Source organism: Tiliqua scincoides, chromosome 3 (genome assembly GCF_035046505.1).
Source record: "Tiliqua scincoides isolate rTilSci1 chromosome 3, rTilSci1.hap2, whole genome shotgun sequence".
Lineage (NCBI taxonomy): Eukaryota > Metazoa > Chordata > Lepidosauria > Squamata > Scincidae > Tiliqua > Tiliqua scincoides.
The window spans coordinates 72,025,030-72,039,898 of NC_089823.1; the positions used below are offsets into that span (position 1 = coordinate 72,025,030).

The 14,869-nt window shown below is 41.5% G+C and overlaps 1 protein-coding gene across 4 annotated transcripts in view; it reads left to right on the plus strand.

The window, feature by feature from the left end:
* Positions 1-14,869, plus strand: part of DMD (dystrophin) — a 1,248,719-nt gene that overhangs the window by 792,210 nt on the left and 441,640 nt on the right. For all 4 annotated transcript variants that reach the window (XM_066619666.1, XM_066619670.1, XM_066619667.1 and 1 more), the window contains one exon: positions 248-356. In XM_066619666.1, the coding sequence (XP_066475763.1) occupies positions 248-356 (109 nt within the window). The remainder of the gene's footprint in view (positions 1-247; positions 357-14,869) is intronic.

Consider the following 14,869-nt stretch of genomic DNA (forward strand, 5'->3'; position numbering starts at 1 on the left):
GAATGAACAGCAACTGTTACCCTGCACATGCCCGATCTCGTCTGATTTTGGAAGCTAAGCAGAGTCAGGCCTGGTTAGTACTTGGATGGGAGACCGCCTGGGAATACCGGGTGCTATAGGCTTATACCATAGTCTTTCGAGACTGACGGTTGCCAACCAACCATATGAATAGCAACAGGGCAGCAGATAATATTGTCTTATCCCAATTCTTTATGAAATGTTTAATATACCTGTCTTCTTGTTTCAGAGAAAAATAGAAGATTTTAATACCGACTGGAGGACAGTAAACCATTTAATACAAGTGTTAAAAGGAAAACCAGTGTCTGGAGTCCCAGGAATTGTATCTTCTGGTGTTGGTAGGTACTCTGATGTTGCAATAATATTTTCAAGTTTATAAATAAAAGCAAAAAGGAAAGAATACACTGGTGAGGAGCTGATGTTATAAATGATAACTGCGTCTTTGATATTTGATTCTTCTGCAGAGCATCTGAGGACATATCCACATTATAGATTTATATTTTTTATACCAGTTTAACAATTGTGGCTAACATAATGGGAATTGTAGGATGATGAGTACATTGAGAGTTTCCCATTAGAGACACCAAGCACACTTCTTCATTCCTAAACTTTGCTCTGGTTAAAAAAAATATGTATTAAACCAGTCCTACTTGGTCTCTGGTGCAGATACATGCCAAGACAAAGTAATGGCATACTTTAATATATCTAATATAATACCACTGACACTGGCCACATGAAGAGACTGAATACAATAATAGCAAAATGTCATGTTACATGTGCAGAATAAGAGTTAAAAGACTAATTGGGATTTATTTTTTGTGATTTATTATCCTTTTCAGTATGAGGGAACTGTTTAGTAATGGCCTACTTTCAGTTCCATGGAACTTGCTGTTTTGAATACTTAAGTTACTCAGCATTTTTCTATTTTTTTCAAAAAGGTTGCCATTGTACAGTATCATTGTAGCACTTTGCTTACTATATTTTGTAGGTCTCCCTGAGATATTACTGTTGTAAGCTAAACCTAATTTATGAAAATCTTTTACTTTAGTAAGATAATGAAGGAAGTGTGGCTTGATTTGAGGTTTACATCATTAAGAGGAAATGCAACAGAGTTGAACTGAATATTGTGTGTGATTTAAGGTTTTCTCGAGATGCAGAGAATGCAACAACTATTCTTCATGTCCCATAACAATATTGTGTCCATAGATACAATAAACATAAATTATTTTTCTTGCTAGCACAGTTTATATGGATGAATGGTATTTCAGTGAACATGCTTATTCCATGCTCATACCAAGACAGTGAACTACAAGTTGTGCCATAGTGGTAAGAGAAGATACAGCTGGGTTGTCTCTTATATAGGGACATATATATTGTATATGTAAATTGTGACAATAGGCAAGAAAAAACTAGGGGTTTTTTCTTTCTTTTGCTTAGAAGCAAGAAAGTCTATGAAACTATGAAACCAAAGTGACCTTTTGTTCACTTTTGTTCAGGGACCTTTTGTTCAGGGACATCTCCTGAATTTGGACTGTTGCCAACTGCCCATCCTCCTCTCAAGAAGATAAGTGGGGTGGGGGGTGGGGTTGAACAGCCATTGGTTGATCACAGCAGGAAATCTGGCAAACTCCTAGCTGAATATACTTGGGTTTTAATGGACAATTGATGCAACAACAGGGAAGGGTGGAATTTCCTGATCTTTTTGCCAGGTTACTTTACCCTCTTTCATTATAGCCTTGAAACCAGGAGTCAGGTGGCATCCGTCTCAGGAATAGTCCAGGCTAAGGCCTTCAGGAGTATCCAAGAACTCAAGACACCTCCTGGCAAACAGTGTCATCCCCCTGGTCCATGGTAGGGCAAGGCTGGCTGCAGTTTCAGGACAGCCCCCTGGTTTACACCAAGATAGGAAATGACTCAGGAGTATAGCTGTCACTAATACTTTGACCATGCCTATTTTACACTCTGCAAGGTCTCTCTTTGGCCAGACATGGTCCTCCCAGTAGTCTGTGTCAACATCCCAGTCCCTCTCCAGCTTCCAGGTTTCTCCAGCTTCCCCTTAGTCCAGTGATTCTCGAACTTTTCTGGCTCATGCCTCCCCTGATCCTGGGATGCGGGGATGCAGGCTGGGGCATTTGGACAGCCCCCCACTAAGAGCAGGCTGGCTCCCTTCTTCGCTGAGCTGCTTGGTTGCTGGCCCTCTCCTTTGCTGAGCTGCAAACTCTACCCTCCCAGTTTGAAGCCTCTTTTCTTCTCCTCCAGACTTGACCAATCCCAGGATGCCCAGGGCATGGGGCACACTGGGAAATGTAGTCCTTGGGGCAAGGTTGCACATGGAGAGAGCTCCATGAGACGCGGCACCTCTGCCTGCCCAGCCAGCCTTCTCTCCCACCTCCCCCCACCATGTTTCACACGCCTTCCCAGCCTCACACTGCCCCACCCACCCTTTTCACAGCTGCAGAAAAGCAGCAAGTCAGGAGGCAGCAGGTGCAGCAGAGCAGCCCAGCCCAGCCCAGCCTCTCTTCCTGAGATGCCTGGCGACGCCCCTGGAGGCTAGTCACACCTCACCATGGAGGCGGGACGAACAGATTGAATACGTCAGCCTTAGTCCTTTCAGTTCACCTTTCCCACACATCTAGCTGCCTTCTTGAACTTCCTTCTGTCATTTCCTTTCTGTCTCCCTCCAGTCTGAGGCTCAACTTTAAAGGTTGTCTCTGGCTGCACCTCCCCCCCCTTTGAATATCTTCTCCCATAGCTGAGAGTGTGCAACACTACAACTGTACAAAATTTCCTGTGCCCCTTTGTCATTGCCCACTGAGAATCTTGTGTCAAAGCCTCTGCAATCAGGCTTTGTGACAAACCATTTTTTGGATGTCACCAAATCTTGCAAGAACTATGCACAATTCACTTTTGCGTTACTCTTTCAGTGAACATGAATAAGAAATTCATATATGTGACAGCATCAGCCATCATGCACCCATAAGGTACCATAATCATGGAATATATATGTGACAAAAAATTGAGAAAACTATCAGTATAGAAAAACAATGCTGTTGAAACAAGATACTGGAATTTAAAACTGTATAAATTTTAAATATCTAGAAAAGTAATGCACCAAATTGAGCTAGAACTCCATTTGCAATTGGCCAATACCTAGTGATATTGGTGTTGGGAATTCATTTTCTGCATAACACTCCTAAAAATGTTGTAAATAGTGACATTGAGGAAATCACAATCCTATAGGAGAGACTTTCTGATTATTGTATGGGAAGACAAGTTCCTTCTTGTCACATGAACCATCTTTAACAAATATCAGTGTAGCACAGAACTGAATTTAGTAGTTTGATTTGGAGAATTTTCAAGGTCAGGACCCAGTTTCACGGGAAGTTTTATTTTCAACACAGTTGACATCAGACACAAGCTGAAAGACAAACTCACCTAATAAAAAGAAAAAGAGTTCAGACTAACACGGCTACTCTTTTGGAATCCATCTAATAAAGCTTTCAGATTCAATTTACTCTCTGCATATAGCTTGAGGAATCTCTGGAGGTCATTCACAGCATGTGCTTCAACACCAACAGGGAGAAATAATGAAAAGAGCTTGGATAAAAAGCTGACACGATACCTTCACAACTGCATGAATAAAAGCATAATAAGCTAGTTCATGGACTAAATTCTCCGTGTATTAAAAAGGTTTTCTGTCCATCTCTGACTGCAGAGCACCTTAATGCATGGATTGTTATAGCTCTAGCTTTGTGAATAAACATAAAAATAAAGTATGTTAGTCAGAAGTCTGACATAGACCAACAAAAACATAGGGTACCACTTCATATTTGACTCAGCCTATTCCAAATCACTCAAAATGCTTTTGATTAACTTCTGCAGTGCTTATGGTTTTTATATGGAATAATTATAATATTTTGCTAATGTTGATAAAATTCTGAAATGTTTGGATTTGAACCATTACAACGTAGAAGCACTTTCCCCCAGCAAAGTGCTTCATGCAACTAACTGCCCCAAGTGGGCAATAGATAGGCAAAAACATTCCCATCTGCTTAACATTGCAAGCCTCACAGCCCGATCCTAAGCTGAGACTTTTGATTTGTTCATTTCTGTTGACAGTATGTTCCCTAAAATCAGCACTGAAAATATTCTAGGCTACAGCATTCATAGAAAAGAGACACAACTTCCGTGTGTAAATAACGGAAGTTTTAGTTATTTGGATAGACAATGACTACACACATGTAAATAAAAATGGGTTTTAGTTATCTGAAATTATGAGGGTGGCAAAGGATCAGCCTGTAGAGTCATGGTTTGTTTCATGTAACTAGGGCTGCAATCCTAAATACACTTTCCTCGGAATAAGCCAGGAAATACAATGCAACTGCCTTCTGAATACAAGTGCACAGTTCTGCACTATTAGAATTGTTGAATTGGCTGAACCAAGATCTTCGGCTAACCATGGTTTATTTTGGGAAAAGAAACCAGGACTAATAGCCCAATCCTGAGCTGCCTGGGGCTGCCGCCGTATCCTGTGCGCTCCAGGCAGCCGCTTGCGGTTCCTCGGGAGACGGAGACTTTTGTCCCCTTCCCGCAGGTAAACCGATTAGCCCCGCAATGGGGCTACTTGATTCTCCCAAAGGTCGGCGGAGAATCAAGAGCCTCCATGTCGGATAGTTAACCCAATGCAGAGGCTCTGGATGGTAGAGCTTTGCTCTAGCTGTCCTCCCTCCCTCCCTCCCTGCTCCCTCTCCCCATCTCCTCCCTCCCCAGAACACCTCCTCCCCGCTTCCCCCCATGTCCCCACTTACCTTTCCACTGCTTGGTGGTCCGTGCGACCACCAAGTGGCATAGCTCTGGTGGCTGCCTGGCACTAGCTCAGCGCCAGCCAGTGCTGGGCTAACACCGGTGCTCGCCTGGTGCTAGGGCCTGCAAACATGCCTTACAGCATGTCTGCAACAGTGCACACCGATGGTAAACCAGCACACACTGTTCAGGATTGGGCAGTCAACCATAATCTGAATCCATAGTTTGAAATTGGCTTGTTAACCGGAGTTTGCCTTAACTGTGTTCGCGTATTACATATGAACAAAAAACACTTGCATAGTTCTGGCTTGTTTCAGCAGCTCTGCCCTTGCAGCAGTGGCATCTACAGAAACCCCATCCTATATAAGCATCAAAACTATGGGCTGAAAAATGCTCCCACTGGTGCTCTAGCTAAACAATTCTTGCCCTTCGTGCCTGCCTTTATGTGAGTTTTGCTCACATCACTCCAGCACGCAAACAGGAGCAGGCAGTTTTGCTGCTTAGCCACCCCACTTCCAAACAAACAAACGCAAAGGGATCAAAGGCATCTCATCTTGAATTTTTTTCCTTTAAACGCCTCAAATTTAAAAGTGATAAGAGGGTATGATTTGTGAATAAAGTTGTTTAAAGAGCTTCAGAAAGCTTCCCTTTTAACATTAAAATCAGAACACTTTTAATGTATCCATTGTGGGAAATTGGCAAGAAAGGGCAAGGGAGTAGAATCATATTTTGTACTTCTCACTCAGCTGTACTGAGAGCAGGTGGAAATATCTTTTAAAAAAAAGCTAAGTATCAGCTTACAACATTCCTTTCTTCTCTGGAACAATGCTAGAGTGCATCTGATAAGGCCAGGGCTGGCCCATCCATAAGATGATAGGGTAAAACAGTTGTTTCAGGCAGCAGACTGGAGGTGCAGTGAGCTGTGGTGTCCCTTATGTACCTCATGCCAGACCACCACTTACTGTATCCCATTGGGGCTCATCCTCTCAGTTTATGTTGGGTTTTTGCAAGAATCTTGGTGGTAGCAGCAGTAGCTGCTGCTGCACTACTCACGGACCTGAGAAACGGAGAAGAAATAAAATACAGTGCCAAGAGTGGCTTGCTGATAACAGTGACATTTGGGAGCATCAGGGAATTCAGGGCTGGTAACTGGCGATGTTTGAGTTTCAGTGCATACAAGGCCAGAAAATACAGAGATGGGAAAATAGTAATACTTGGTTTTTAATTGTTTTTCACAAGAGAAGCAATTTTGCAAAAATGTAGGTTTGCTGACCTACTCTTTAGGCTATGTGATTGGTGTCATAGTTTCAAAGAAAATGATATTGGCTTCTTTTTGAGGGCTCCCAATATCTCCTACAGATAAGGATTAAAATGGCTTTTAATTTTGTTTTAAAATTTCCTAATTGAAAATATGACCTGGAACAATTTTTTTAAAATTGTGGTGGTTAGTAGTGTTTTAATATTTTTTGCAGTACTTTCCATTTTGAAAAGAAGGTAGCTGACGTTAAATATTTCTTACTGCCTTCATTTAGGAGCTAAACAAGTAATTTGTGCAAATAAAACCAATTATCCAGACCTGAGTAAGTTAGATAAGAAAATCTAGAAATCTCCCCTCCTGCCTTGGACATTTGGTATTGATATTAAAGTAAATCTTTGCAGTGAAACCATGACATATTGTTCTCAGGGAACAGTTATTTTTCAATTGTGAGGTGATCAATCATCTTGAACATGGCCCCTAGGAAAGTTCACAGGGAACACCACAATAATAGTAACTTATTATAGGAGACTGAAATTTGAGATAGATTATCTTTCAGAAAGATTTTGAATGGAGCAATAAGTCCAAGCAGAGTGAACTTAATTAAAGAAACCCCAGATTACAGAGATAAAGCACACATTTTAATCAGTTTCAGGGCTACCAGCCCTCATTGAAGTCATAGCTGTAGCAGGGTTACAGATAGAGCAGGCAATTGAACTTGTACAAAGCTGGTTCGTGGATTAGTTCTGTACAGTTTTATCTTTGACACTTCCTTCATCAGTGTTTAACCATGAATATGTAGCGCATATTCAAGATAACTTGGCTATTATCTCCCTTGCAGAGCTTTCAGCAATTGGAATTGAGATTATGGGTTTTTAAAGTTCATACAGTTCATACAAGAATACAGTTTATGTATTCAGAAACACATTTTGGGCTGTAGTGCAAGAGACTGAAAGCAAGAATTATTTCAGTGTGGAAAAACTGCTTTATTGTTCTATATCTGAACAACAGATCCTGAATGTGGGTATTCTTCCCTTCCAAGCATCCTTTAATGCACTGAGGATCATCTCTAATAGCAATCTGTATGTGGACACGTCATTCCACCCAAATGCAAGGGTGGATTGCCATGCAAAATGTTTGTCAGTTTAGCAGTTCTGAGAACCACTAAATTGAAACTGATAAGAAAACAAGAGGAAAAGAAAGACTACATCTTCAAAACAACCTTCATGTTTCTTTTCCTAGTTCTGCTCAATGCAAGTATAAATGTAGAAGTACTCTTGACTTTCAGATTTGTGGAGCAAGTGCCCACCATACTTCGACTCTTGAGATTCAAATTTACAATATTTTTAAAGGAAGCAGAAAATCACTTGCCTCTTGTGTGTTGTGTTGCCATTGGATAATCTCTACAGTCATTGTTTTTTGAGCCGGATATAGTAGAGGATATTATTATTACAGTATTTCCTCTTTTTTAATTTAGCAACATTGATGTATTCTATTCACAGACTGCTTTAAAGTAAGCCAGTAAGAATATTTATTATATTTATTTGGTACCATCTGTGTACATGGCACTTTGCAAGTAATGAGAAGCCTGATCCTTGTTCCAAATAGCTCATAATTGGAAAAAAGAGACAAGGGAGTTAACAGAGGAAGGAATAGCAAGCAGAAGCAGGATGAAAGAAGAATCCTTAAAAGAGGGGGCTTGGTGGAGTTGCCCTTCTTTCTTGCCAGTGTCAGTCAGTGGTGGCTCTAGCTGTTCCTGCCACACAATTATTCCTAGACACAACCAACTCGCAGAATCCTAAACTGCCTTAAAAGATAGTGTTATATGTTACTCAAGACAGAAAAAGGAACCACATTTTTATGAGTTTCTTATGGTGGAGAAGGGACAGTCAGTGGTCTGGAGTGGACCAAATGGCAGGGTAAAAAATTAAGTCAATAAAATGTTCTTGGTAATTTATGATGTTGGTGCAAAAGTGCTTTACGGCGCAAGGGACTTGCGTCAGCCCTGGGGCACCTTTGGATTACGCCCTAAATTGTTTGTAATGGGGTAGATATTTTCAACATTCTGTTCCTCTGGAGCTGCAAATTACATCAATTGTATTGCTTAGGAGTATGTATAAATATCCTTCATTCTCCCCTTTCCCACAGAAACCATGTGCATAAAAAGATAATATAGCAAGTTTAAATATGATCAGCTGCGTTAAAAACACATAGCAGCTGACACAACATTAAATCAGTCCTTGAGTGGAGCTAAAAAAAAAAAAGAGCAATAGGTTTGGGTTTAGTAATTTACTCAACCCTTCTTAACCCACTCTCATTTATGTTCTTACTTGCATTTGGTTAGTCTTTCAGTCTTTTACTGTCACAGGAACTGTTCCCTGTGGAGCTAACAGTTGTGTTGTGTTGGGAAACAGCTGTCAGAAGTTACCCCTATTCGTCTTCTACCTTTATCTCTGTGGTAGGATATGTCACAGCTGCATTTCAGTCAGTGTTCTTTGACCCAGAAAGGCGAGTTCAAACTAAAAGCAAAATACCCTGGGTACATTTGTCATGCTCATGTTTTGTTCCAGCCTGTATTAGATGTGTGTGGAAGGGATCTCTTTTGGTTGTATTCACAGTTACAGTAATATTTTTTTTAATAAAACCTAATAAAATAAAACATAAAACAAAATAAACATAAATAGAATAATACTAACGTATACTAACGTATACTTCTAAATCTCCTGAGTTGCACTAAACTCAATTTTAGTCACACTGTAATGACAGAATGTCCTAAATAATCTACTGAGTGAAAAAGAGCAGCTCAACTCTGTTCTCACCTCATTGAATGCTGTATTCCCATAGCCTCTATGCACTGCTGAAGTGTTTTTTACATGGAACAGAGAAAAGTTAAGATAATCATGTTTCCTATTAGAGAGATTTTTCAGTTTTTGAAAATATTTTATTTCTGTATATTGTTACTGGGTATGTTTTTCAGACATGCAGTAACATATGCACACAGGAGCAATCTATTTAGTGTGCTGGGACCCTATGCAGTGAGCAATGGCAAAGCTCAATAGTTCAATAAGGAAGGCAGGGGAAGGTGAGGGTAAAGGTGCAACAACAAGAACTTTATTGTGGGCATTATTTTACAAATGCAGGGAAGGGAAATCAAAATATAAAGCAATTCAGCTGGGGGGGGAAAGAATATAGGCCCAAATCCCAACCCACTTTCCAGCACTGACATAGCTGTGCCTATGGGGTGTGCGCTGCATCCTGCAGTTGGGGGACACTCATGGAGGCCTCCTCAAAGTAAGGGAATATTTGTTTACTTACCTAGGAGCTGCATTGCCCTTATGCCAGTGCTGGAAAGTGAGTTAAAATTGCCCCCCTCAGTGTCTCCTAGCTGTTCATGCAACTAGGCTCCAAAAATAAACAGTTCCTATGTACAGAAGAAAAAGGGAAACCAAGAGGAAATCCTTAATCCTATTAATCTGATTGGAGATATAATACAACAGAGGCAATATAGAAGTGGTTTATGGGTGACAGGATCTATCCTAATTTGGATTTTAAACTTAACTGTCTATTATTTTATTCTCATGTGTTATATATCTCATGTTACAATTGTGCTGATTTTACTTTTAGAATGGGCTTCAACCATAATAGAATCTGAATTTGAATCTTAAAAGGGAAAAGGGGTACAAGTATGGAAGGGAGAACAAAGGGGGAGAGAAAGGCATAAGGAAATTAAAATCATTTGCCAGAGGGAGTTATGGCTAGAGAATTAGGAGTTTGATAGGAGTAGGAAAAGAGAAGGAGAGGAGATGAGCTAGGGGAGCAACAGAAAAAGAAAGAAATGAGAGGGATGTCCCAAGTCTCTAAAAAGGGTGAGAGAGTGCAGCCACTTCCTTTCCTCTTTGTGTTCTTGGTGGATCACTTAAGGGGTATTTTGGATGGAGGTCCGAGGTTGATCTCAGGCTTCCTATCAGTGAAAAATAGATTGAACATAACGGAAGAAAAGATAAGGGCACTAAGTATGCTGTCAATTTGACTGCACTTGAGACACACAATGATTGGGGGGGGGGCATGGTGAGGCTGAGGCAATGTTACCAGTCTTTTCTCTGCTGTCCCATAAACTTACAGAGCTAGAATGCCAGGACCAAGTGATCTTCCTGTGCCAAAGCATGGTATAAAAAGGTGGAAAGGGTTTTTATGTGAGCCCAGGGCTAGGCCAGTTGTTCTCGAACTTTTCCGGCCTGCAGCTCCCCTGATCCTTGTGGCCATTGGCCACAGCTCCCTCTTACACCTCAGTTACCCCCCAAATGGGGATGAAGGTGTTATAATTATACACTAGAAACAAAAATACAGCTGCCAGCATTCCTAACCGCAATCCTAACCGCAATCCTAGGCTGCAATCCTAACCACAGTTACCAAAGAGAGTAAGCCCCACTGAACACGATAGGACTTACTTCTGAGTAGACCTGGTTAGGATTGTGCCCTGAGTTTGTTAGGAGCACACCTGGAGGGTTTTGGAAAGGGGGGGGGAGAATTTGCTGGGAGAGGGGAAGACTTTGTTTTGTGAGTATCTGCTAATTGCAAACTGATGTGAAACTGAGACCCAGAGACTGCTTGGCTGCAATCCTAACCTCACTTTCCTGGGAGTAAGTCCCATTGAACACAATAGGACTTACTTCTGAGTAGACCTAGCTAGGATTGTGCCTTTTGTCTTATAATAGCATCCAACATGGGAAGTACCCCCCTAAAGGAGGCAGGAGGAAAAAGGGGGATGGCTGAAAAGGAATGGGTATTTTTATTTTTAATCAATTTTTGGAGACAAAGCTTAAATGATCAAGAGTGGCTTTTTTCATTTTTTGAAGGGGGAGGAAAAAGAGAAAGGTGAAGATCCTTGGTTAAGCTGACACAGACCCCATGCCTGTGTAGGTCTACTCAGAAGTTAGTCCCATTTGAGTCAATGAGGCTTACTCGCAGGAAAGTGTGGATAGGCTTGCAGCCACACAGAGCAAGATTACAACTCACCCCCAAAGTAGATAGAGGCATGCTCACACACATACACCCCAATATGCCACCCCTCTTCCCCCCAGGCAAGACAGAGGAATGCAGGTTGGGGCATTTGGACACCCCCCCCCCGCACTAAGAGCAGGCTGGGCTCCCTCCTTCCCAAGGGGAGGAAAGCACTTCGTTGCCTGTACTTACTGCTGGAGCTCTCACTAGGTCAGGCTTCCCTCCCAGTTTGAAGCCTGCCAGGAGTGGGCCCTGTGCTGATGAGATGTAGCACCTCTGTAGCTGCCCAGCCAGCCTTCTCTCAGTTTGGCAGAGAGGCTCCACGCCCCCCATGTTTCACATGCCCTCCCCACCTCACATTGCCCCACCCACCTCTTTCACAGCCACAGAAAAGCAGCAAGTAGGGAGGCAGCATGTGCAGCTAAGCTGAGCAGCTGGGGCCACCTCTCTCCCCAAGATGCCACAAGATGACCCTGGGGGCTTGTCATGCCTCCCTAGGGAGCCCTGAGGCACAGACTGAATACCTCAGGGCTAGGCTGTAGGTGGCAGAAAGTAAGCAGGGTAGAAAGGTGGAGCTGGGGTTTGTTGCAAGGTAGCCCATAAAGAATGGCTGTCAAGCCCATGCTGGCACAGTGGCTTTAGATTATGCTCAAGGAGGGAAGGGAGCAGGGAAGAAACCTGGAAGGAAAATGGAGTGGGTGGTTATTCTGGTCCTGGATGCTGGCTTGGCACAGTGGTTGTTTGGTGGTGGCTGGAATGGAGTGGCTTAACACAGCATCAGCTACGCAGTGAACAAATGCAGTGGCAGCATGGGAGACAAATAAGCAAGGGGTGAAAGGATACATTGGTCTGGTAGCACAGCTTTTTATACATTTTTCTCCCACGGAGACCTATGGGATCTTTTTGAGGTGAATTCATCAAGGAACATTATTTTGTGTCTTGATGAACCTTGACTTCTTATCCATAATACTTCGTAAATGGGGGCTGCAGTTGTTTTGCAGTTTACCACCGATACAGTAGCTAGTTCAGGAGACCAATTGCTTCATTGGCATGGAGTCTTTGATTGAATTGGTTATGGAGTTGGTGAGGACAGCTAGGGTTTGTGTTGCTAACAACTTCATTTCCACCAAGTTAGGAAACTCCCAGGATGTGGCTGTTGTTCACAGGTTCAAATGTACTGTATAAGTAAGGTGTGGCTACTCATGGAATTTTTCAAGAACATGAGTTAGGCAAGGCTTCTTCCAAGCTGACCGGATAGATTTATGAGAAGGGAATTGCTCTATCTAGGCAGGTGAGATGCGAGGTCCCTCACCATCAGTCCTGCTTCAAGAAATGGTACTAGGCCTGGGATTGTGCTCTCCTACAAGCACCAGTGGAAGCAGCTGCAAAAAGGTCGAACTCTAGTACCCCCACAGTAACAATTTAGCAGAAGTCATTTCTTTGTGAAGGCCAAAAGAGGATGACCCTAGCAGATCTTCTCTTTATAGGAAGGTGCCGCCACTAAGCAAGTCCTGTTCTGTGTAAGCTTAAAACTAAACTCAGCATACAATGGGATTCAAAACTGGGCCTTACCAGATAAGGAAAGCACATTAGAAGGTAGTCTGTAATATACCTTGGATCCAGGCTATTTATGGTTTTAAAAGTCAAAACTAGCATGTTGACATAGCTTGAAAACTAATGGTGTTAGCAGAGCTCTTTCAAAGCTGGTTGTTGTGAGGAGCCCTAGTTAACCATCAGGCTGCCGCATTTTGAAACAAATGATACACTCTTCCAGGGATTACTATAGTATTCTATTGGGCAATGTTTCCAAACTCCATGTTTCTCTGGGTGCAAATGTTGTGTCCCAGATTTATTTCTACACAACACTCAGTAACATGTAGAATAGTTAGGCATGTAGGTGGGTTTTGAGTTTGCTGTTTATAGAACATTTGCATTTCAAAAGGTATTTTGCTGATGAGCATAAGGAGGTCTGAAAGGCATCAAAGAACACAGGAATCATAGAAAAGAACTCAAAGATGAAATAAAACACACTTGGCCCAACACACTTAGGGTTCAATCCTATCCAAATTTCCAGTACTGATGCAGCTGTGCCAGTTGGGTGTGTGCTGCATCCTGAATGGGGGGGGGGGGCAGTCACAAAGGTAAAGGAATGTTTGTTCCCTTATCTTGGGCTGCACTGCAGATGTATCAGCGCTAGGAAGTTGGATAGGATTGGGTGCCCAACTTCTTTGTGCACTTTAACAGTCTCATTTTCAAGTGGACAGAAATTCTATCAAATGGGAGACATCTCACCTTTTTCAGTAGCAACCAAAGTCTCTTCTTGAAAATGAATGGAGGGTTTATCTTCTGGACATGCTAGTACAATTAAATCTCAGAAGGGCTGAACAAATTTATGATCAATTCCTGTTGACAAGATTTGCACTTTTGGAGGGGCAGCGACAGCTTTCATTGAAGATACAATTGGTGGATACAATAAGTTCCCTAGCATTATTTATGTGAAATCTAGCTAACAGGATGGGCTGTTTGGATAAGACAAAGGTAAATGCACTGGCAAGAATTCATTTGTACTGGATAACCACCTTTAGTGATTTCCAGACAAAAGAGTGATTAGCAATTACTTTGGAATCCACGTTTCCTGGGATTTTAATTAAGCAGGACACCTTAACAAAATAAAGACAAGCCATTATGGTACCAGGGGATACAAGGATTTATCAGTGGCAAGATATAAAAAATGAATAAAAATGAGTCTTTCCATTATATTGTACCTCCAAGTCTTTGGTGATCCTTCCCAATGAAGTGTCCTTCCCAACAGACTCCAGTTCTGTCCACTTAGTTTAGTACTTCAGTTCAAAACTAAATGAGAACTTCCATTGCTGTTTCCCACTTCAGTACTCACTGTATGCACTCCCTTATGATAAAGGAGGAAAGTTCATGTGACAGCAGCAGGTATGCATGTCACAAAGGCTGAAAAATCCCAGGTGATAAGAGTTTTGATAGTTGTTATCATTAACTTTAAAGCCTAGCACTTTGAACAAAGCTTGATGAGGGAGCTCCTCAGACATGGAATCACCATTAAAGCATGGTGATTCATGAATCACCAACTTTAAAACTTGCAGCTACAAATCTTCCTTAGTTTACTTATCTTAGAAACAAATCATGTCCACATATACTTTAAAAATCTAGAAATCAGAATCTACTTGTATTTTGTTCATGTATTCCCCCATCCCTGCACAGGATATAGCATACCCTAAACCTATCTCCTCCCCTTCTTGCTCACTCACTGACATCAAGGTATAAAACACCTCATTATTAGTCATACGACTTGTTTCAAAACAATCTGACCTCTATCTTTAAGAGGGTTAATCTAATGGTAAAATGAAATGAGATGACATTTTGGAATTGCTACCAGAAATTGTGACTGATGTGTGAAATGAAAAAATTCTCTGTTGTGGAAAGGGAATGACAGTCATTGTGCAGACAATCTTATCTCTTTTTCTTTCCTTGAAGGCATAGGCACAAAAATTCACCACAGGTAACTTCTCTTAGGCACAATATAAAATGAGGAGTTTGTAAAGTGCATTCTATCTTTTTTTATTACTAACTAGAATTAAGAATGCTGAAAAATTTAGAATTAAAGAAGTGAGTTTCCAAAGCAGTTATGTTAACTTGAAGTAAATATAGTTAATTTTGTATAAATATTTCAGATTTTACAACCATAAAGCCCAGTTCTCCAAATGTGTTTCTAGTGCATGATGCAACAAATTAGAGGAGAGTTTGGTTTAATGAAGCAGT